At 42.5% G+C, this 24,167-nt stretch overlaps 1 protein-coding gene across 3 annotated transcripts in view; it reads right to left on the reverse strand.

Moving 5' to 3' along the window:
* cadm1b (cell adhesion molecule 1b) overlaps positions 1–24,167 on the reverse strand; it is a 111,174-nt gene that overhangs the window by 24,734 nt on the left and 62,273 nt on the right. For 2 of the 3 annotated variants that reach the window (XM_037464330.2, XM_037464321.2), the window contains exons 2-4: positions 8,035–8,055; positions 3,515–3,661; positions 36–188 (exon numbers count right to left, since the gene is read on the reverse strand). In XM_037464330.2, coding sequence (XP_037320227.1) covers positions 36–188; positions 3,515–3,661; positions 8,035–8,055 — 321 coding nt within the window. The remainder of the gene's footprint in view (positions 1–35; positions 189–3,514; positions 3,662–8,034; positions 8,056–24,167) is intronic. The other variant, XM_062561198.1, reaches the window with a different exon arrangement.

A 24,167-nucleotide genomic window follows, 5' to 3' on the forward strand; every position in this document is an offset into this window, starting at 1 on the left:
GTGATGTTTGTTCACACGTGCACCCTCACACCTACCCAGGACAGTGATGTCTGCGTAGGCTTCCTGAGGAGGATCTGTGTAGAGCTGGCACACATAGCGTCCCTCATCGGAAAGTGACACATTGGACAAAGACACCCGCAGTTCGTTGTCAGAGAAATTGACCAGCTGGAACCGGCTGTCCTTCAGAGCTGTTGGGGATACATGGCAGAGAGAGACAGTGAGGCTGCAGAGAACAGGGACACCCACGTGAAGCACGGGGTGACAAAAGCATGAGGGGAAGGGAGAGGGGATGAAGGAAGACAGAGGACACGCAAGAAATCAGAGAGAGAGAGAGAGAGAGAGAGAGAGCAGTAGGGGGAGAGTGGGGTGGTTGAGGGAAGAGCGCTGCCCTTTGTGGGCTTCCTCCTTAATTGAGTAAAAGAAAAGTGAGTTTCAAAATGATTCATACAAGTTGATTCATAAAGTAGCTTTACAGTCCGTGGAGCACTGGCACTGACAGGAAAGTGTGAAGAGTGCTCGTGAAGACTCCTAACAAGCTAGGAACTCTTAAAAAGGGTCTGCTGCTGGTTATGGATGAATGCGTCAAACTCACATATTCCACAAAAAAGGGAGAGGCATTCAAACATACATAATGAATGAAATCACACTAAGGAGGTGGAGAGGGTCGGATGCCTAGAACCCAGAAGTAGCTGGGAATCTGTATACTAATGCCACTAAGATTTGCTGAATTTTCGTTCAATGTTGTCAAACTAGGTTAGCCATCTCTCCCAGAGTTTTGACTCGGCTTTTCATTTGGGTCAGCCCCTCATCCCTAAGCAGCGCTCTTAAACAGCGGCTCGGGCTGATTTGATTGGGAGCCCTTTTGATGTCTTTGACCTGGCTTCTTTATCAAGTCCTCTCTGCATCTGCCGAGGTAACGAACTCTATTCAGCCCCCATTAAAAGCACGGGGAGTTTGTTATTCCCTTCGGGCTTTACACTTAGCATCACGATCATTACCCAAGGTTCTCGGGGCAGTGTCAACATGAAACCCCATCCCACAAGATCGTTTGAGAGCTCTTTGGAAGTCTCTCCTCAAAGGGAAACAATGACACTGATGCACTTTGAGAGCCGAAGCACCTGCTTGGCAGGGAAACCATTCACTTTAGAGACGCTCAATGAAGTTTGCTTTAAAACCAGCTGACTGTATACATAATACAAATATGTATACCGACTGGGATTGCAAATATATATTTTATTCAAAATTTGCGGATTTCTTTCTCAATTCAATTATTCAGTTGAAAAGCTGAAGCCGGTGAATCTTTGGTAGTTAACAGGACAGTCTTTTGGCGGAAAATCACTTTAAACATTAAACCCTGGCAATACAAAGTCAGACAACTCCTGTAAAAAGATGCATTGAAGGAATAATGGTGTTTGCATCACCAGACATCGAGGTCCTCCATCGCTGATAAAAGCTCATTCCTTCCATTTAAGATGACAACTCACCAAATTGCACGTCATTTCGCATATATCTTGCAGAAGAGATACCGCACACCAGCCACGCGCGCTCATCCTACATACCTATGACACAATTCATCTTTATTTGCTGCAATAGAAATGTGTTTATGTGGCTTTCACTGCTTCTGTAAAGCTGTTACCATTTAGTATGCTGTTTGTGTGTAGGTAGCGGTTTCTGTGGCTGCCGTTTCACTTGTTCACCTGTTCTTGTAGCTCCTGGTGTGTCTCTATGTCGCTGCTGTTTACTCGCCTGTATACAAAGATCTGCCACTGTGTCGAGCGGCCCTGTTGACAGGTAACAATGCCACTGTCTGAGGGGGGTCCCCAAAGCACCCGCAGTCCTTCAGGAACAAAGTCAAAGTAGACAAAGTATAGCGCTGCCATGGGGTTCACTAGACCCCATTACGAGAAAAACACAGCAGTGTCCCGACATTTCAGCCACCTGTCAGGAATATTACATATATTCTGATCTAATTTTATAAGGTCTATAAGGTCATTGGAACTGCAATGACCTTGCATAGAGGTGATATTGATTGGTACCAGAATGTGAGAGCACATTATTCATCGTTGCTTTCCTAAACTGATCCCAGTTTCCATCTATTCCATAGAATGAGTGTACATATTTCGAAGATTTAGAGTATGACAAGGGCTATGCTTTATATGATCGCCTTCTTCACTGTAATATGCTCAGGTAGCTTTGGGTATTCTGTACAATAAGAGATGAGGGGCTCTGTACATGAACTCCCGCGATGCTCTACCTGCTAGAGAAACTGAAACACTCTTCTTGTTACCTAGACTTGTGAAATAACAGCTGGGATGCAATATAGACTGAAATGAAGGATGTTTCTCGTTCACCTTGAATTTTGGATCAGATCCCAGATGCAAACAAGTAAAAAAGCAGATAGAAAAACTTGGGGGGGGGGGGGGGGGGGGAGTATCCCATATGCTCATGCATAATCAAAATGTGCAATATCCTAATCTAAGAGATTATCGTGAAATCGAACAGTGACAAGGACACAGAAGTATTCTCATTATGGTAGCGCCGTGTATTATCTCATATTAATCTTGCACATTCTGAGCGTAATTACTTGTGTAAAAGAGCCAAAAGATCAAGGACAGATGGAATCACGTTTAACCTAAAGATGGAGCTGATCTTGTTGTGGTATTTAATACCTTTACTGTAAATGTCAAAAGCTGAGAGATCCTTTTAGTACGAAATGCCCTGAAATGTGAAACAACAACAAACACCTCTTGAGAAAGAAAAAACTGCTGTCACCTATTAGTGTGAAAGCCATTTTCAAACAACACATATGTTACGTATTGGAATGAAGACTAGATGTTGTGAAAAGAAGGATTTGAGGAACACGCTCTTCAGTCACAAATTGGATTTGGTGAAAGTTGAACCCGTCAAATCAAAGTTAAGTTTGATTTTAACATGTTTAATGATTTGATTAAGTTGTGGTTTCGAGCTTAAATCATAAAAGTATGCAAGCATCAGGAAGCTGACATATTTTGTAAATGTACCTTGTAAGGTTCATTTGTCACTCTCAAGACAGCCAGTTACATAAGGGGGGGGGGGGGGCAAATTCATGAGAACAAAGGATTTACGTGTGAGTGAGTATGAATTAATTCGCACATGCTTGTTGAAAAAGTGACAGCCCCTAATGCATTACTAGATGAATAAAGTGGCTTTTTAAGGCCAAATGGACGTATTTCAGGCAATAATCATTCTCACATCTTGTTCATTCACATTCCACATCATTTTGTCTTCAATTCTTAAAATGGATTGTTATCAGTTGTTATTACTTTTGTTATTATAACTATTGGAGCAATGTCCTTAACAACAAAAACGTGACTTTGATTTAGAGTTTTCCTTTAAAGTTGTGAAGGTAGCATTCTTGGGGAGATGAATCAATGCTGGAATTAGAGGCAAACCCTTTTCTTTTGGAGTTATCTGACTTGCACACTTCATGCCTACTTCACAAGACTTCAGGAAACATGGTTGAAAGAGCGCTTACGTCGAACATCTCTGAAGTAGATGGTCTGTCTGTTGGGATTGAGCAGCTGGATGACGGAGTCGTCGTTGCCCTTCACTCTGCAGCTGATGGTGGCCGTTTCTCCTTCGATCACCGACACGTTGTCAGTAGCCAGATTCTGACCTTCGACTTAACAACGCAGACAAAAGATACAGATGGGAAAAATTAAATATCAGCTGTGATGCAAGCATTCCGGTCTGAATATTTACAGCCTGTTAAATATTTATATTTCCTACAACAGGGACTTCATGTAAACCTTCTAATATAAGAGCCATGTGCAATGTTTGTCACTATTGATCTCCCCCAGCTCAGAGTGGGCCCTGTGAGTCATTGCCAGATGGGCTGTAAGCCCTGCTGCCCACGAAGGTAGGGAGAGAGGAGAGGGTAGGAAGAAGAAAAAAAAAAAAAACAGACATGGAAACAAGTGTGAAAAAAATGGTAAAGTAGTAGATATTGGCTCGGCGGAAGAACAGAGAAGGAGTCAAACAGAGAGGGAAGAGAGGGATGAGCCGGGCTGGATGCTGTTTATGGTTGAGCTTTATCAGAGCCCTCCATCTGAGGTTCCATGTGACCAATGTGCGCTCCGTGTGCTCAGCTGCTCTGTATCTCTAGAAATGAAAGGGATGTACGCATCTGATTCTCTCTCTCTCTCTCTCTCTCTCTCTCTCTCTCTCTCTCTGTGGATTGCCATTGCTGCCGTGGACAGGTCCGGGACCTTGTCACCGTAACTTACACCTCACACCCAATCCCCGCACAAAAAGTCTGGCAAAGTTTCCCCACCCCGACTCTTTAAAGTGGCACGGCAAGAGAGAATGAGAAGTCACCTTGTGCTATAATTATCTGGCAGCAGCCAACAAAATGGCTTCAAGAGAACGCTGAATAAGTTTAAGGCTGCACATTCACACCGGCGGAGGAACAGCACTTGCAGCCACAGCCCCGACAAAAACATCAGAAGCACATTTGCATGCCCGAGTTGTCAGACACCTCTATTGCATTCTGACATTTACAAAGTGGAGGAGGGAAAAAAACACCTGCATTATCCGGGGATAATGGGAATAGACAGGCAAACTAACATGATTCAAAATGGACTCAGAGAATGCGGCAAGCAATAAGAAATTAACCTCCAGCGGACAAAATGCTCCTCAGACCTGTCTGGTGCAATAAGTTGCCCATTTCATTTCACTCTGCTGCAAGGGATCCGTCTCAGGATATGGGGGAGTTAATGGGTACAAAAGACACAGATTATGTCCAAACTGTACACATTGCTGCGCCTTGAAGATGTTATACGCCAGTTACATTTACAGCTTTCAAGCAACCGCTGACATAATCTGTATTAAATGGAGAAAAAAAATTCACGGACATCGACCAAAATAAATTGCACGGCAGAGGGTCTGGTTTTTTCTAACTCTGGTTCAGGGTTTATTGTTGACAAGGGAATGTCTCTAAACAGCCCAAAGGACAAAACAGCCAACCGTGAATAAGTTTAATGGATGAGGGAGAGTATTGATGAATGAAGGGCTTCTCAAACCCCTTTTAACAGTTTCCATACTGGCAGTGGACTAGTTCCCTAAGTAAACGTCAAACAGTTAGATCATATAACAAACATAAGAGGATTTCTTTCTTACCTTCCCTCCAATGGAAATTCCCTGTCACACTGTTTTATTTATGTTGACTTGTAATTACAACAGTAAGACCACATGCAAATTGAGTTGAGTTATTGTCAAATGAAAAAAATGTTGCTTAACAAGAATATGAATGGTTCAGCAAAACCCCAATATACAATATATCAACATTCTTTATTTTTCCCTGTCTGTGGACGGCATCCACAGTAAGCCTAAACTAGAGCGGGCAAGGTTATGAGCCCATAAATCCCTTTAATGTACCATATTTGTGATTTGATGGCGGAGCCAGCAGCACAGTGGCAGCTGTGAGCCTTTCGAGTCAGCAGAAGGCTAAACTATCAGCGACAATCTCCTTTCATCACGCTTCTCCGATGTTGACATGTGTTTTGTTGTGTTTATCTTTTGACTCTCTTTTAGATACCTTTAAATAATTCTGCCTATACGTGTTACCCGTTACTTTGCTGTGGAGGCAATTGTTTGGAAAAGATTGTGGTCAAGGGAACATTTATTACACATCAGTCAAAGTGACATGAGCTCCAGTTACATCCATCCACCAACTATATATGTTCCACTTTATGTGGTGCACAACCTTTCCTCTACGGGCATAGGAGCTAAATCTAAGGGTGTTGAATCACCCAATGTGGTTTAGTTTGATGATCTACTTTAAATCAAAAAGAGAAATGCGAGCAATTAATTGCTTCCTTGCTATTTATGAAAAAAAAACAAATTAAAAAATGTTAAATGAAGACTGATAATCATGGGCATGAAGTCAAAACAATCTTCATGTGGAGAATTGAAGTGTGCAAGTCTGTAATGATATCAAGTGTGCTGGAGCTCCTTTGAACATCCAGTAAGTGTTGCAGAAGATGAGGCGAAAGAAATGAGTGTTGATGTTTATTTTTTTTACACCGCCTTAAAAGTATAGTACGTTATTTTGGCAGTCAAAACAGAAACATAGAGCAGCCTCAAAGCAAGGTTATTCTGCTCCCAATCTGTTGGGCTGAGAGAAAGGGAATGCAATAGATAATTTCTCCATAAGGTTTAGCAGCCCCAAGCAGGGTTGGTCCCCCTCCAATATCCGAGCCTGGGCTCATCTCCAATTCAAAACACACATAAATAACGTCACTGTGATTAGCAATCCCATCAAAGGGAAAACAGGCCACTTTGTGGAACATGGAGGGTTTTTGCAATTGGAGTAAACATTTTCAATTGCCTCGGCATCCTGGTCATGATTGGGTGCAAATGAGGAGAGGCAGTCATTAATTCTGGGTGGTGGGTGGGGATGAAGGGGGAGTGGGCAGAGGCATGGCACAGATGACTGGCTGATAAATTCCCACTCATTCCAGCAGCTGTCTGGAAGAGTAAAGTGCCTGTATCTCTACACATGGCTGCCCTCCTGTTCCTGCATCATAACATACTGAATGAAACAGTCAGAGGGAAATACAGACCTTCAAAAGTCTGTGCGCTCTCTGAGGGGATGCACAATTTGGCATCAAGAGTCTGGCATGGAGGCTTGCCTCATCAGTCGGAGAGCAACCACCACCCCCCCCCTCCTCCCCCTCCTCCCCCTCCTCCCCCTCTTCCCCTATCCCCACCCGTCCCCACCGCCCAGCCGCTGACCAATTTTAGGAAGAGTTGATGCAATCAGGAAATATTAGCAGACCGGCTCCTCCGGCTTAAGTTTGGAGGCAGGCACCTTTGAGGAGAGCTGGCTCCCTCTTTCAACTTGTCTCTCTTGTTTTCACATGAAAGGACATGAAAGGGGGAGGAAAAAGCAGGACAGGCAGCCTCCAATTGCTGTCCCTTGAGTCACGGCTGTCTGCAGCAGCCGTGTCCTTTCGAGGAACATCCAGGACCGTAGCCAGTCATTACCAATCAAAGTTACCCCCTAACCTTCTCTGATGTTTCATTTTTACCACTGGATGTCTTCATCCAGCTCAGTCGTTAAACCCTGATCCTCATGATGAAATTCTGTTTTAAGAATGTTCACAAGTAAGAAAGCTTCTGTCTCAGGGTATAATTAGTGCCATGCCAGTTTTCCTAGATGCTTTGCATTGGAAGCTTTCCAAAATTTCATACCCACTAATTTAACCATTTTTTTTGCTGCCAGAGACCAGCACTCTTAGAACCTCAAGGAACCGTTTGCATAATGATGCTACAGCGTGACTTGAAAACATGAGCGTTCAATCTGTCACCAAATATTAAAAAGTATATCATTTATCTGAAGTAAATGAAATGGTCGTTGCTCTCTAATGATTGGGCACCACTTAAGGCAGAAATCGTTTATTGGACTTGCTGTAGCACAAGAAGTATTTTCAGCACTGAAAACCTTCGCCCTTATTAGCTCTAATAATACTAGTCATTGATTCACAGCAACCTCCCATGTTTTGAGGGTGTTATTTATTAAAGTAAATACCATAAAGGCTGAAAGGTTAGTTCACATCCTCTATTGATGAGACACTTTGCAGCTGAACATTTAGAGAAAGGAGGCGACAGCTGCACAAGTCATGGCTTAATGTTCCTGAAAAAGACAAACTGTTTCAGCCAGTTGTGTATATGTTATACTGTTGGTATAATAATTATTGAAAAACTGCACTTTCTAGCTGAGCAAAATTCAGTGATGCAAGGGCTCTGTAGACAAATGGAGATCTGCCATTACAGGTGTGGCCAAATGTTGATTTGAGAATTTAAAACATAAACAGTGGGTTGGCTTTGTGAGTGTGTCACTCTCTCCTCTTCCCTTGGAAAAGGAAACACCAGCATAACCGACCATTCATGTAAATATGCACAGATGAAGATACTGGGATGGACAGCCAATCAACAAATAGACGGATGCAAACTCTTCCAAATGAACAGCAGGTAGAAAAAAAGAAAAAATACCTGTCACGGTTTCAGCAGCTCCTGTTGCAGCGCAGGACGAGGACAAGAGCAGAGGAGAAGAGAAACAGACAGGTTGTGAGCAAAGGGGATGCAAGCGTGGAGTCATATTACACTGGTAAAAAAATCGTATTCATATGTGACACATAACGCTGTTGAAACTCATTAAAATCAATCTCCATATGCCGTTTGTGTAATTTTCCACCAATTAAGACAAACACAAAACGCCACATAATGAGTAATAATTCTATTCCTCCACAGGTGTGTACAACCCGGACATAATGAGCCATTTTCTCTCCTCGTCCGGCTCTATATTAATAAGGAGGAACAGAGGTGAAATGTGGACTTTGTTTTCTCCTGCCGCTCGTGTCCCCTGATTGAGATTCCATCCAGCCCCGCTGCCTGGAGGCCCCCCCCCCCCCCCAGGGACCCTGCAGTGGATCCTGGAGAAGAGAGCACCCGCTCGGAACGGTGCCCACCCAAACTGGCATCTCACAGGGCATGGGAGACTGGCGTGTGGCCAAGTCCCCGCAGCAGTGCTCAGGGCCTGGACCCTTGGGAGAGCTTCCATCATTCTTTGTCTGCTATTCATAAACAAACCCCACATCCTACTTCTCTCTCTCTCTCTTCTCTCTCGCTCACACACCCTTTCTCCCCTGCCCTCTGCCGCACACCTATATCTACATTTTTTATATTTCACACATCGCCTTTTACATATTGACATTTCACACACACACACACACACACACACACAGAGACGCACGCTTTGGAGCTTCTCTACTCTGGCTGCGAGCAATGTGGGCTCCAGTGCCGAGCGTGCAGTGTGTCCAAGTGACTGCTTGTCTGACTTGTCATTGCAGCCGTAATAAGGGTGTAAGGTATGACACATGTCCCCGTAAAACTTCTTTGTGCATTTTCAATGTGTCAGCAATTCCCTCAGGACAAAAGACTTGTGAGTGACAAATCACACACAATGGGAAACAAATTTTGAACATTCCAGTCCAGATGCCCGCTGCAATATCTCAAATGGCTTAGACCTCTGCTTGTTTAAAAACATCAGGTGTCAGTCAAAAAAGTGTTTTTTTCATGATGTGTCAATAATGAGACTTCTGGGGCAATTCTGCTTCAGCTGAAAGATATTTGAACAAATACGAGGCGGCGATGTTGGTAGCCAGACTCAAACTCGAGCTTCGGTGAGCCCTGGGTATGCAGGACAGCCCATAATGAGGCCTTTGAGCTGCTTCAATTGCCAAGTAATTAATTATTTTGTAGCAATACTCTGTAAATGACTCATTATCACCTCGTATGTGTAGAATATCTGCTCTCGTTTTATGTTAAGGGTGTAAAAAATGAGAAATGTGTCACAATGGCGCCCGGGCCATCGCGGTATCTGATCGTGTCAAATAGACACCTACGTATATCTAAACAGAGAGACTTGTGCTATAGCGCGGTGACATCTTCTCTAACCCTTCAGTGTGATCCACTTCCTGCTGGTGGCCCTCTGAAGGGGCTATAAATAGCATTGTGGCTCGTCTGCCGTGCTCCCCTTCTCTTCTCTCTACCTGCAGCACATTAGGTAGAAGTTATGAGGTGCCAGCTCGCCTGTGATTAGATGTCATGGCTGTCGCTCTGCTTAGACAGTGCTGATAGACAGATTTCTGGGGAAATGCGTGTGATGGCATTCGTGCGAGTGCAGCCGCTGCACCAATCTGTCAATCACGGCGGACGAGAGCAGGCAGGCCAACCGTCCTCCAAATAATGTCTGTCCTCGCTGCCTCACCTCGTCTGCTTTTCATCCGAAGCAGAAACAGCGAAAGTGGAAAATGTAGCCGGGTTTCCACCTACGCCGATGCTGCATTTCCAACTGGAAACACGCTCGTTGTGAACATTTGAAAAGGGCATGTTTTTAGCACTTGATCATGGTTCCTATAACACGTGATGCTCCAAGTGCTCGGGGATTCAGGCATCTGTTCAACCCATTGTCAACTGAACGAATCCACAATATTCAGCCATGTATTTTCACTGAGGCAGGACCTGAGGAGGTTGTTTTTCTGTGTGGCACCTCTCTCTCGCTGTACATCTATATACATCTATATAAAGATACATATCTATATATGATGCTCAGTAAAGGCAGGGGAGTTACACTAATGAGGCAATATTTCTTCCCAGTACTAATGGGATGCCTTTGAATTAGTGTTCTTCCTTTGAGGTAAAACAGTCCCTTGCTTATTTATGCTTGTAATCTTTCTGTGTGTTTCATGTCAACCTAGTGTGTGATCGCTCCCATATTGATCTACATTGGTTAACTTTTTTAATGTGTGTGTGTGGAGCCATGTGTTCTTATTGTGTTCATCCCACTGTGTTTAATTAGAGGGATCACAGGTGGGCTTCAATCTTTTTCTCTTCAAGGAGTCGAATGGAGAAGCGAGCTCCTGCAGGGTGGACACAATGAACAGACGACTTTTGAGGTCAGGATTTCCACAGAAGAAACTGATCAGAGAGTTTCAGATGTCCAAAAGCAAAAGGAACATACCCGACAACTCATGTAAGTCTTTGTTCAGGCATAATCGTTGCAGGTTTGAAATGATTCATTCATTTGAGAAATTCAAACCACTGAATTGCATTTCATAAAGCTTTCACCCACAATCCTGACTTCATCGGCAAATGAAAGGATCTTGAAAAATCCTCCCTAATGGTAATTATGAAAACTCTCTATCCTGGTTTATTTGTATTCTGGAAAACTGAATACCTTTGGGTTTCGTTTTTATGTACAGAAATGTGATGCCAATGGCACTATTTGTTGTTTTAATTGATATAAGACTCAATTAATTGATGGAACTCTATATGATGGGGAATATTTTGTGATTTTATTCAACCTGCTATTATTCTCACAGCTTAATCCAGCCCAACTTGTCAGTGAGGTATCAAAAAAACGCTTACCTGCAAACACTACTGGGAATACTCAGATTAATCCTCCCCAGAGTCAACCGAAACATGTATTAATCAGGTCGGTTTACAAGAGAGGCAGAGCATGTTCTTTCAGGATAAACTGGAATTGGGACGAGATTTTACCAGTATCCCCACAGAGGTGGTAATTGCTCAATGTTAATGAGCTTTGCTTTGTAAATGTCCGATCTATGACCTGCATGTTTGTGTTGTACAAAGACAATGTTAACTTTGAGAGATGAAGGGATAATTCTTCAGAATAAAGAGCAGATGTATTGAATTTGGTACTCGGCTCGCTCTTAGTAATCTACAATTGCCCATAATAAACAACACTAGACGGCTGTTCTGATTAGAAGACTAAAATTAAGACCTCCCAGCCTCACTAGTTCCTAACTAACAAAAATAGGTGTGTCGTCTTGTGTGACTGGGTCCTGTCACTTACCACACGCATGCAAATGTCTTTGCAACTGACACACACAAAGAAAAGGAAAGCTACAAACAGCAGCCAGCTATAATGACAACTCAGGCAGCGTTGGACTCACACAGTGGTGTCAAGAAAAAAGAGAACACTGACACATCCCTGACGACTGTAGACGCCAGGCCGCTGTTCCACACGGCGCCGGCACATGAGAGACACCGAGTTCTCCCTGTTACACAAATAAAACCGCATCAAAAGGCGATAATATCACGGTGACACAAAAGGTAATCTGGCAGAATAAAACAAGACTTTTCTACAAAAGGATGTCTCAACATAATATGAAGCAGGAAAATCATTATTGCAGCAAACTATAAAGTCATGCTCATTGTGACAAATGTAGTAACTCCGGAGGTCTATAAATCACCAACAAAGTGCATTTGCTGGGAGGTAGTACAATGATTTCCTTTTTCCTTCGAGGCACAATCATTCACTCGGTTATGTTAACAAGACTGGTTGAGTGAGCACAGGCTTATGTGCAGCAGCGACGCTCCACACCCAGAAACCAGTGCAGCAGAGAGAGAGAGATGCTTGCTAAAAGCCAAAAGAAGCTTAACCTCTGGGAAAGTGACACATCACATCTCATTCGGATTTCGGGTGACTCTGCATCTTTGTGTTTTTTCCTCCTCACAGTTAGCAGCCACTGCTGAGAAGCCTCTTTTCAGCGCCCTGTCTTAGTTTCTTTTCAAAGCAAACTTGCGGCAGCAGTGCCTCGTTCGTTACCGCAGGAGAGAAACCGTCGCTCTGATTCAACACGTGGCGCAGAACGATTTAAATCAAAGCCTCCAAAGAGTCTTGAGGGAGGGATTTTTTTTTTTGCTTTTCTGAAGACAATGTAATGCCTCACCCATATATTATGGCCTCAAAACTGTGTGTGCGTGTGTGTGTACTTTCCTGTCTGCCAGCAGATCTGCTTGCTCACGATGAATGTGCATACATCTGCACAAGCCTTTCTAGGTGTATGTTTGTCTGTGTGTGTGTGTGTGCGTTCCTGTGTGTGTTTGTGAGAGGGGTAATTAGGACATTAGGAGAAGCTTCTGACAGGCTTGTCATCGCCACAGCCTGCCCAGTGAAAAGAAGGTGGTCAGAGGGGTAAGTGGGGGTCCAGCAGGTCAAGAGACAGCTGCTGCAGCACCACTCACTGTCTGGAAGCTCTCAGAGAATATTAAACCACTGGGGCCCCGGCCAAGGCGCTCCCTCAGTTGTGGAATACATGAAGCGAGCGACTAATTTATTCTCCCTGATATATAAAGTGCTGTTGATTATTTTCCTGAAACATGAGAACACAAACATCAAAAGACCAAAATAAGTGGCGATGTCTTTGAGGTAATTTAGGTTATTTGGTATTGAATGAATTTAGAAAGCAATGGTTGATGTTTGCTCTGATTCATTTCTTTCTCACGAGGATAAATCTGAGAGGTCCCCCACCTGCTGTGCATCTGTCTCCAGCTGAGCGACAGTTTATTATTACAATATGAGGCCCATTAAATACATCCCCGAGGCTCCTGACCTTGGTGACGACACACCATTAATTGTATGGCTGGATTATTGTCATCACAACAATAACACGCTTCCTTTTCTGCTTGACTTTCTTTAACACCTGCCACCCATTCTCCGGATGCCGCTGCTCGCACACTCATAATCACATCTATCAGCCCAAAATGTTAACTACATCCGGGACGCTAAACACGTCCATTTGTTTGCAGTTGTAATGTATTTTGTGCGCCTCAATCAGGCACCTGTCAGACACACACCTGCTACCTCTTTGCTAAGAAAAAAAGGCAGAGGGAAGGCCTTTTGTTTCCTCGCAGAGTTTATAATCAGCACATTGTTTCCAATCTTCTTCCACCATTTCTCATTTCCCCATTTCCCTTTTCTCAGGCAAATCACTGCTATCAATCAGGTGCATGTTTGAGAGAAGGGAGAGCGAGTGTGTGTGTGTGTGTGAGATGGAAAGAAAGAGGGGGAAGTTCCTTGATGGAACCATCTAGCCCTAGGCCTCATTAGTCAGAGACTGTGGGAGGTGGAAATATGTGTGTGTGTGTGTGTGTGTGAATGTGAGCGGTGCATGTGTGTAATAAAAATGAATTTTGTCTCAGTGTGTCTGTCAATATGAGGCCATGTAACAGTCCCCGTTCCATCGAAATGATGCAGAGTGGACATTATGCTCTCAATTTGAGTTCTCCCCTAAATGGATACTCAACCCCAGTGTGTTCTATTATATTCTGTCCTTTTCTTCCATTTTGCTTACTGATATCATGGCAGAAGATGACCTATAACGTCTCAAAAAACATTTCTGTGCAACCATGACAACATCTTCTCCCTATCAGCGTGCTGTAAAAATGCCTCGGAAACTAATGCGCTTGACTGATGTGGCAATCAATACAAATCAAACCGTAACAGCTGCATAGGCTCAAGCCATATTGATTTCACGTGACGCGAGGCACTCGCAGTCCATCGACGTCTTTGAAGAGAGTCAACTTTGTCGCTTTGGTTGTCTGTGTCACTGAACATGCTGACTCTGAAATAGAAATAGCCCCTTTGTTAACATTCATGAAGCGCAATTTAGGCAACAAACCCAACAGTAAGGGTTGGATGAGTTAACCCATTGAGTCCAGATTATTGCCAGAGTGGCAATATGCTCGAGTGTATTGATTATTATTAAAGAAATCTATTTGAAATGGCAACTACAGTATAGTAAATTCCCAATGGCAAGTTAATATACGGCTTCTCTGCCTTCATTTATTCACAGCTTGACATTTCCTTCCATCCGACAGAGTGTGCTCTAACTGTGTGCCAATGGCCACATCATTTAGACTGGACCCGCATGAATATTTAACATTAGTGCCTGGCTCGTAGCTTGCAGAAAATGAATTATTTTTAGTTGGCTTTGCAGAGGCACCGTGGAAAACCCTCGCTCCGGTGATGAATCGCTGGAGAGTTTATGTTGTATAAAGCAGGCAAAACAAATGGCTATCAATCATTTGAAGCTTTGCGTGCTCGCCAGCTACACATCGCTTCCCCCCTCTCACAGAGACTCAGTGGTTTTTTCGGAGGGATAAGCTGCCAGCATTGGTGTGTGAAAAAAGGGTCAGCCGTGACTTCTGAGTGTTTATTGACGAGCCCTCCGTGGAAAAGGAACATGTGAGCGGTAGGCATGTAAACATGTTCTCACTCCTCCAGCGTTAATGCGCTTTATAACCTCAGTCAAAGAGCTGCACTAAGTAGCCTGTCTTCATCATAGTGCATCAGTGCACACATGATCACTTTGCTGCTGCTGATCAAGTCACACCACTGTCTTTCTGGCCTTTTTAAATTTAGTCTCAAATGATTCTCGTATAGTTTCAATTTGTAGTTTTGATTCCTATTTTAGTTGTAGTAACCCAATCGTATTGTGTCTCATATTACAGGTGATAATGACCAACTCGAGGCAGCAGATTTTCTTACTAAATTCCAGATGAATAGCATCCAATGAGCTACATTTTGTCCAATTTTACTATGAGATTTAAACCCGATGTAGAAAGGCGTGATCTTTATACCGAATAAATGGAGCTTTCTGTAGAAATATAAATTCCTGCTAAATTAAGAGGGCTCGAAGATCAAACCTAATAGTGCATAGAGGAGTAGTTCTTATAGCTCTTTAACTGAGCTCTTCATGCTTCCGCTACCTGCTGTATATTTGATTGGCTATGCAATTACCTTAACATTGGTTAATTGCCAGTTCATTTACCTCACATTGCAATCACATAAGCGTCTAGTATGCCAATCAGTAATTTAAAAATCATGTATGAATCCAGTCAGATAAAACACACGCATGCACACAAGCGAGTGTCTGGAGACGCCAGCACGACACACTCACACAAACACACAAACACACACACACACACACACAGTTTACAGATTCTCGGATTACTTGACAGTTTCATTAAGATAGATTACTTTGACCCTGAAGTTTTAATCTTCCAGATAAAGTGAAGCTGTTTTTACACCCATCCTCAAGGATGCACTTCATTTCCAACAACATCCAACCTGAGATGAGATTTGGCCTTTCTCAAATACAAGCTGAATTGCTTCAATTGATTAAACAGAAACCGGCGGGCTGAACAGAGCAGAGCGGAGTACAAACCCATCCACACCGCCACTAGCCAGTGTGGACACAAGATTGAGGGTAAGATATCTGTGAGTGGAACTGGCACCTGAGTCAGAGAGATAGTCCTGCTTACTTGGGGGAGGGAGGTGAGGGGGGTCGAATTCGACACGGACTGGGTGGCTTTGCTTGTGTTTCCCCCTCAGGTGAATATTTTATGGGTGTGGGATACAGTTCAGATGACAGCTGGAGACGACTGAGAGTCGGTGTGCAGGCAGGAAAAGTTCAGCGATACTTTAGGAGGGAGGGGATGTCGCAGGCGGCAGGGAGTGGGGCTGAATCCGAGAAACGTGTTAGTAGCTGTTAATGTGAGTGAGTCTGGAAATGACTCAAGTTTGTGCTTGCACGCGTTTGCATAGACGTGCGAGTGTGTGTGTGTGTGTGTGTGTGTGTGTGTGTGAAATGAGTGAGTGAGTGTTATCTGCAACCAGAGCCCATGAAAGAGAAGAGGCACCAGCAGTACCCATGTGTCTCTCGCTCTCTCTCTGAGCGCAACATGAAACACAGGAAACAGCCTCTTTGATCATTACCTACCTGTCAGTCTGCCCTCCACAGGGACCGCCTGTTACGACTGCTGATGTGCCGCACTGACAGGCCGCAAACACACACCCCCACACACACACACGCGCGCGCAAACTCAAAGCATAAAGGGGAAGAAAAAAAAAAAAAGGCCGCACCGCTGTGATCCTGACTAGTGCCGGATTTCAGACTCGTCCTAGAGGAGGTAGAACAATGTCAACCAGCAGAGCGGGAAAAGCGTAAGTTTATTCGGCCATATTTGGATTCCAATTACCCTCCGCGACTGCGGGGCCGGCCGGGGTCCGCGTTCAGAATTTTTTTTTTTTTTTACCAATGGGCAATTTAGTCTCCCCTCCCCGTGATTGTGTGTTTGTTGAGTTTGGGAGGAAACAAGCAGAGAGCCGTATGATCAAAGGGGGAAACATGTTGAGAGGAATGGGTCGAAGGCAAACAAGCTTTTTAAGTTTAATTTGTTTGACTCTCCGCTTCCACGGTAGATAACCTACAACCTGCTGAGAAGATGTGCAGACAAAGAGGAAGACGGTGAAACCGCATGTGGACAGACGGCACTATCAACATGCTGCAGTGTGTATCTGAAAATCAAGTCTCTTCTCTGTAAATTTCTATGAAGCATTGAAGCGTTTCATGTTTATTTAGACTTCTTTTCCTCTCTTACTCGGCTTGAAAGACCAGTGTTGTCGTAGGAGAACTTGCTCTAAAGCTCTAAACGCGCCCTCGTCGAAAGATTGCGGCAATTAAGTGGATATTAAAATTGTTGCTGTGAATGTATGGATCAGAAATAGTACCATGGAACCATGAATGAATATTCTTCTCACTCACGTCTTATTTTCTGAGTTGAAGGGATTTAATTTGTAGTCGTCGCAGTTATGAAGTCACTATTGGAAAAATGATCTTTGCAGTCAACGCTTTAAATGTATCTTTAATTTTTACTTTCTTTGCTGGGTGTAACCCTCAAAGATTGCAGTTAGAGTGCGCCTGCCTCAGCCCTCGTTCGATAGCTTTTCACTGACAATAAATGTCGGTGCTGAACGTAAAGTCTGAGCTATGGTCACCCAATTTTAACTGAATAAAACCCTTTTTGTCTTCTTTGTGAATGGTTCCAAGGAAAACTATTTTTTAAATCAAATTAAATTGTTTTGATACAATGAACAAAAATCTATTCACTTCTATTTTTTGAGGTGGAAGCACAAATCTCACAGTTAGACATCTCAAAATGTGGGCAAATAACACAAAAGCTCAATGCCACAAAACCATTTCGGAGCCCATAGAAGGTTACGCTCCTTCTGCAAAGACACAGCGGGGAAAGTTAGCTTCCGCCTCCATCCTGTGTGGAGACCTGCTGGCTTTGACTGAGACTAAACTTTGCAAACCCACTTCCGATGCAAGTCTTCTATGCCTCTGTATTTGTGGCTTCTTCTGGTCAACGCTTTTCAAAAGGAAGCCCCCCCCTGTGGATCAGTGTGTTGTGCTTGTTAGCAGAATATCGGTGCCTTCTTGATCAATCAAACCATTTCATTCCCCTTTTTCTGCCTTTCACCCCCCCCCCCCCCTGTTCTCTCGGTTCCTCTGCCACCGCGGCTTGCAGCTTCCATAGGTTCAAGTTACTTCTTTAATCTCCATGTGCCTCCAACTGTCACTGGGTGTAAACAGATGAGCGGTGGAATGCAGCGGGAAGTATACGCAAATTTATGCCGAGTCTTGTGAGGCGGTGTTTCTATTTCAGGCGAGTGAGACTTTGTTATTAGTGTACCACCCACATAACTTGAGGTGCTCACATTTGGTAGCAGCAATTTACACAGTTTAAGTTGTAATGACTTTTCAACATCTTTCTCAGAAACGGCAAAGACACCTCTGTAACTACTTTGGGGATTCAGTGCCGCGACCGCAGCTCCGACACCATTAGCATACATTTCACTGCCAATGTTTGCAGTTCATTCTAATGGGAATGAGTCAATTTGTTTTGAGAGCAGCACGAGAATATTAGGACAGCCGAAACATGCGGCTATGATGTTGTGTTGAGAAACATAATTTTGTATATGTTGCTACGGATCAGAGAGCCATATCTTGCATTGCAGTATCAAAGACACCACATAACAAGCAAAACAAAGTACAAAAGACTGACAGACTCGCACATATTCGCTGGAGCTAATTGCGTTGCACAATGGTTTTGTATGTATGGTTCAGCATACATACTAGAGCCAAAGGTTTCTCTATGTTCTCTCTAAAGAAGATCTGTCTATGTCGTTGCTTCAGCAGCCGGTGAACATTTAAAGCATTGTTTAAGACAATGAGGTTGATTTCACAGACATTATGCTAAATAAACAATGCAGTAATTCAATGTTTTTGCAAATGTATTACAATAAATTGTTATACTAATCATCAACTCAGTGTTAAAGTTGGTAAAAGAAATATGATATTTTCAGCATAACCTCAAAGAAATACATGAAATGACCATGACCTTCTAACAATGGAGTTAAAACTGAGGAGCACGTGCAGAACTTTACTTTCTAATTGTACCGAGTTACTTTTGGACCACTCTGTTAGATGCGTATAATGTGGGGTGAGGTGGCTCGTTGTTATTCAAATACTGTTATTTTATATAGAATTCCAGCTGGAAGGGTCCTTGGAGAAGACCCAGGACTCGGTGGGAAGATCATATCTCCACACTGGCCAGGAAAGGCCTTGGGATCCTCCAGTGGGAGCTGGTAGATAAAGGAAAGGGCTTAAAAGTTTAAGTTTGGGCTTCTCTGCTGTAACTGTGGCCCCTTCGACCCGACCCCGGATCAGCGGTTGTAGATGAGATGAGAGAATTTTCTCTAAAAATGATAATTGCAAGAATTTCAAATCAGTAATTCTCAGAACAAAACAAAAAATGAAACAAGAGGCTTTACATGCTTTTTCAAAGTTTTCAAAATGTGTGGCTTCAGACACATTTTGTTTGGGTCCCAAATAGTAGGCTGACAAGGGTCGTACGTTGTCCTAACGCTCTCTGTGCTCCATGCTGTATCCCACCACTTTCCAGAGATATAATACTAAAAGCAGGCTCCTAATAAAAAAAACAAAACAATGCTACCGTTGTAATAATAATCCAGCTGCTATTACAACTACTCATAACAATAACAACACGTGAATGTAGGGTTTCACACGGCGCTCCTTGCCGGAGGAGGTGATGAACAGAGAGGAGATGGTGATCATAGAGGAAATAAAGAGAAGTCGGCTAATCTTCGGAACAGCATATCTGACAACTCGTACGATTAGAGACGCCGCTCAGTCTAATTCAGCCTTCTATCTGCGTGCTTAGCACCATTACTTGCTTTGTGGGGTACTACCCTCAGGGTTGCATAGTGCCAGAGCATAAAAGCACACACACACACACACACTCATGCAAGGACTTTCCCTCACACAGTCATGCCTAGAGATGAAGATAAATCAAATATGAGAGGGAAATCTTTATAGAAATAAGTTATTTTAAATGCAAACTATTACAGCTCAACCATACTGCTGAAGCAGCTGCACAGTCTGATGGAGCTTTTTTCTTTTTCAGTGGTGAGAATGTGCTTTTCCCGGCAAGATCGGGTCTATACATAGGGTGTTGTTTGTTTGGACAGAGGAGAGAATACTGCTGGAATGCCAGAGTAAATACCTGGGTTTGTCAGTTCTATGTGCTGCTGTTTGGGATCCACAGCAACTGCAGGATCAGCATCAGAAAACATTTTCATCCCTTGGCTTCCAAGCCTTGCCGGTCTTGAGCAGTAAGTCTGTGAGCCAGCTTTTTTACTTGAAACATAAAAAGTGACCCCACAACTTTGTTTGGTTTGTGTGCAAGGTCGTAGGAAGCACTATTTATTGGCAGCTTTAGCTTTGAATGTTTTATTTTAGTTGCGCTATGAGGAAATTAATCAAGCTGTAGCAGCTTGCTGTTGACAGCAATGACATAAAGTGACAAGAAGAGGTTTTTTTTTTTCTCCCAACACTGATAAGTTCAAATTTTTTAGCAGTCTGTTTTGTATTGAAGAGGTGCAGAGTTGTGCAGTTGATTTTTTTTAAATGGAATGTTAACACTGCAAAATACTTCATATACAACTGGCAATAACACGGGGCCTTTATATAACGAGGTAAAATAAAGGCTAAATGAATCCAAATCAGAGCAGCCATGGGACGGGGGGAATGTGCACTGTAAACAATTAGCGAGCTTCTCTGGCATGCGAAGCAGCGCCCGGGCCCACTACACACATACTGTAAAGCTTATTACTGCTGCGAAACACACACGTCACTCGACCCAATCCAGCGACAGAGTAGGGAGCGAGCCGTGTCAGGATGCGCCTGTCATTCAACTCTTTAACCCGCCGCTGCGCCCTAATCACCCGGCGCAGACACGACGGCCTCATGTTGCGTTTTAACAAGTCATGCTTCGTTATGCGCAGGACTTTTCTCCGACTTTCTACCTCTTTGATGGATGCTGACTGTTGTGAAGCTCTCATCTCATCCTTAAAAGAAAAAAAAAAAGAAGGAACCCTTGAACGCAAACATCCGTGGTTAAACATAAAAGGGCTGCGATATTTTAAAACTGACATCACTTCAAAGGGAGTGAAGACGTTCAAAGGGTATCACGGAGAAGAGATTCAAAAGCCTGCTAGTCACCTGTAATCCACTGCTAATACTTGGTCCCCGCAACTGTATATTGACATTCACACCGCTCACACACAGCCGCCGCGTTGTTGAACATTACAGATTACACACCAGCAATGAGTAATGTTTGGCAGTAATATTCAGCCAAACGGCAACCAAACGTACAGCAGCATGTCTCACTTAGATATTTTGTAGTTGTAGATGCTTTGTCTGTATTGATCCAGCATTCCAAGGAAGAAGGAGGATCCACACACACACACACACACACAGACGGATTACATGGTGAATACATCAGTGCCATTACAGATCAGTGGCTGGTTCATAGTGGAAACTATCCTGTGTCTGGTTCTTTCATCAGATCACTGCTCTTCGTCTCTGCCTGCACATTCTTTGAATATGTTGCCTCAGTCAGTGGCCTTAGAGGCGCAGGTTGGAAAAGACAAACTACCTCACTTCTAAACAAACCCAGGAAGAAACTGTAACTTCAAAGGTTTGGGTGAAAAGTTTAAGAAATTGCGCAAAATCTGTGTTGAGTTCAGATATATAGCATGTTATCACATCCATTATTATTTGTATACAATGTATGTGACAGTTTCTTCAGCTTTACCAGTGCAACGAGTTATCCACTTTTTTCTGTTAGTTGATCCTTTCTAAATGGTAATAGTAGTAATAAGAAAATTCAAAGTTGTAACTATTATTTGTTAATATTACATTTTTTCAATAGTAATAAAATAACTGGATAACTGCTGTATATGGCGCGGTGTAATGGTCAGCTGCTTCTCACCACTCTGTACATCCTAAATTCATTTCTTGTTGAATGGTAACAACCTATAAGTTAACATGTTTAAACCTTTTGTGACTCATTAGAAAGTGGTATTACATGATGTTTATTACATGAGGTTTCTGTAATTTTGAGTAAACACCAAGCAAACACTGGCATTTCTGTTCTGTAAAGTCATCAGTCACAGTAAAAGTGTAAACGATGTACAACAGAGGGAGTCTGTGAACATCAGCCAGTATACCCTCGGTACAGTCGCAGTGAAAGACAGAATCACACATTTTGGCAAGAACACTCATGCTCTCGAGGGGAAAATTAGCTTGATCTTAAAGCTGCTCAAATATCATATTTCCATTTCCAGTTGATTGCCTTGTCAAATATCTATGCATTAGTTTGGCACAGGAGGAAGATAAGATAATAAAACGAATCTTTAAACCATTTTGGTTCTAGACACGAACCAAACATCAGCAGATTGTGTCAACAGACCAGTGATCAGCGTCTCAGATACAGAAGAAGAATATTACCGTGTCAGGCCAGTAAATTACTAATTTGTCGTTTATTTTTTTTCATACAAAGTCGGATCCGCAAGCTGATTGGTATTCTGCACTACAATGTGATAATGTTTCTAACCATATACATTTAGGGTGTAGAGATGACATCGGGATTAAGATTAAACGCTAGTGAAACTTCCAAAAATGTTCCTGTTTTGTCTCAGTTATCAATAAATTATTGATGGATCAAAAGTGAAAAATAAGAATTGCACGGCCTGAAGGCGAACACACTGCAGGTGAGGCTGATGATCTTTATAGGGTAAAAACTGCAAATCTCTCCAGTCTGTAGTGTCACTTTAGATTTATCCATTTAATGTGAGCAGGTTTGGCAGTCAATTGAACTGCTTTAAACACAATCTCCCTGGACAATGCTGAGGTCAAAAGGTATCCATAAATAATCCCCGAGTCTGTGGTTCTTCCACTAGGCGTTATTCAAAGAAGATCGATAGGATATTGTGATTCAAAAACACAAACCTCTCTCCGAGTACTTTCTGGTGATCAATTATTAAAATGAACTTCACATGGCCCTATTCGTGTCACCAAAATGGGGAGTCCAGATTTATTCTTTAGGCCAAGACTTTTGAGAGGTAATTTTTCATCTGAGTGGCCTTTAGCATTTCTTATTAAAATACATTATTGTTCTTGTAGATTTATTTATTCAATGTGATAGCTCATTAGTCAGATTAATGCAATGTACTCTCTTCTCACTACAAATGGTTTGCCTGCAGAGAAGGTTTGTCTTTCCATACAAACAACCGTCACACAGTAATGTTGAAGTCTTTTGCAGAACCACTGACTTTTATTCTGCATGTAATCTTAGGTAGGGTTGATGCTAAATGTACTGCTTGTGCCACACGCTTTTTCATTTGTTTTCATCTGGATATAATTCACAAGATTAAAGCCGCCTTGGTGTAATAATGCATTTTGCCCTTGCTCACCAGCAGGCAGGTTGCTGAGCGTAGGTTTTTAAAACAGTTCAGTGCCCCGTTCTCATCTCATTGGTTGAGCTACAAAAAGTCAAAGTTGGAATCATTTCAAATGTTAACGATAGTCCAAATGGGCTGATTTTGAGCAGTTCAATATTGTTTACCATGCTCACAATTTAGTTTTAGCATAAAAACATTTGGCAATTATCAATAACCACAAAATGCAAATGAAGCATTGGAAGGCGGTCATTAGTTTTGCAGATATTGTACATTTTTTACCTGAGTCAGGCGATTGCCAATGTTATTGCAATACATCTTCAGGAGAGCATGAATGTCATAGCAATCAATCTTGTGTCAGCGCTTTTCACTCTAAATCACAAATATGACCTGAAAGGCGATGCTGGAAAAAATCCCAGGGGCTCACTAAACGTCGCAGGATCCATCCTTTTGACTACCAGCTAAATCCGACACGGTCATGTTCATTATTGTTTCATCATTCATATATTTATCATCAATAATAAGATGAAAAACGATAAAATGTTAACTTCTACATCACTACTTCACTATCACTTTATCCTGTCTCATGCAAAATGCAATGTTTGAAACCATTGAACCATTTTGCCTGGGAGAATTATTTCTTTAAAAACACATTAAAAACTCATTATTATTTTGATCACAATGTTACTGTGAATATTCTCTATGAGCTCAATTATCGCAGAGGATAGAGTGCTATTATAACCCTGGAAGGATGAACTTTAATTCAGTGGAAAAGCTTAAAAATTGTAAAAGCATAGAGGGAAACCTTTCCATTTCCATTTGAGATTGAGATTGTACAAATGATTGTACAAACAAAACACGTGTTAATAAATCCAATAACAAAATAAGTATTTTGCTTCTGTTTGAAATAGCTGACAGAATAGAAAGATGTGAAGAGCTTTTCTTTGGAGGCAACTTGTGTTCAATTTGAAACACCTTTGTTAGGAGTTAAAAACAGCTCACATTATTGTGCGTAGGAGGCTCGGGAGCACTTGGACTCTTTAACATGTTTATGCAGAGAAATAATAATGAATATATATTAAGTTTATTTTTTTGCACTAAAGCGTTTGAATAAATAGCTAAAAAGTATACTTCCAACATTTTCTTC

This window comes from Pungitius pungitius, chromosome 3 (genome assembly GCF_949316345.1).
Source record: "Pungitius pungitius chromosome 3, fPunPun2.1, whole genome shotgun sequence".
NCBI lineage: Eukaryota > Metazoa > Chordata > Actinopteri > Perciformes > Gasterosteidae > Pungitius > Pungitius pungitius.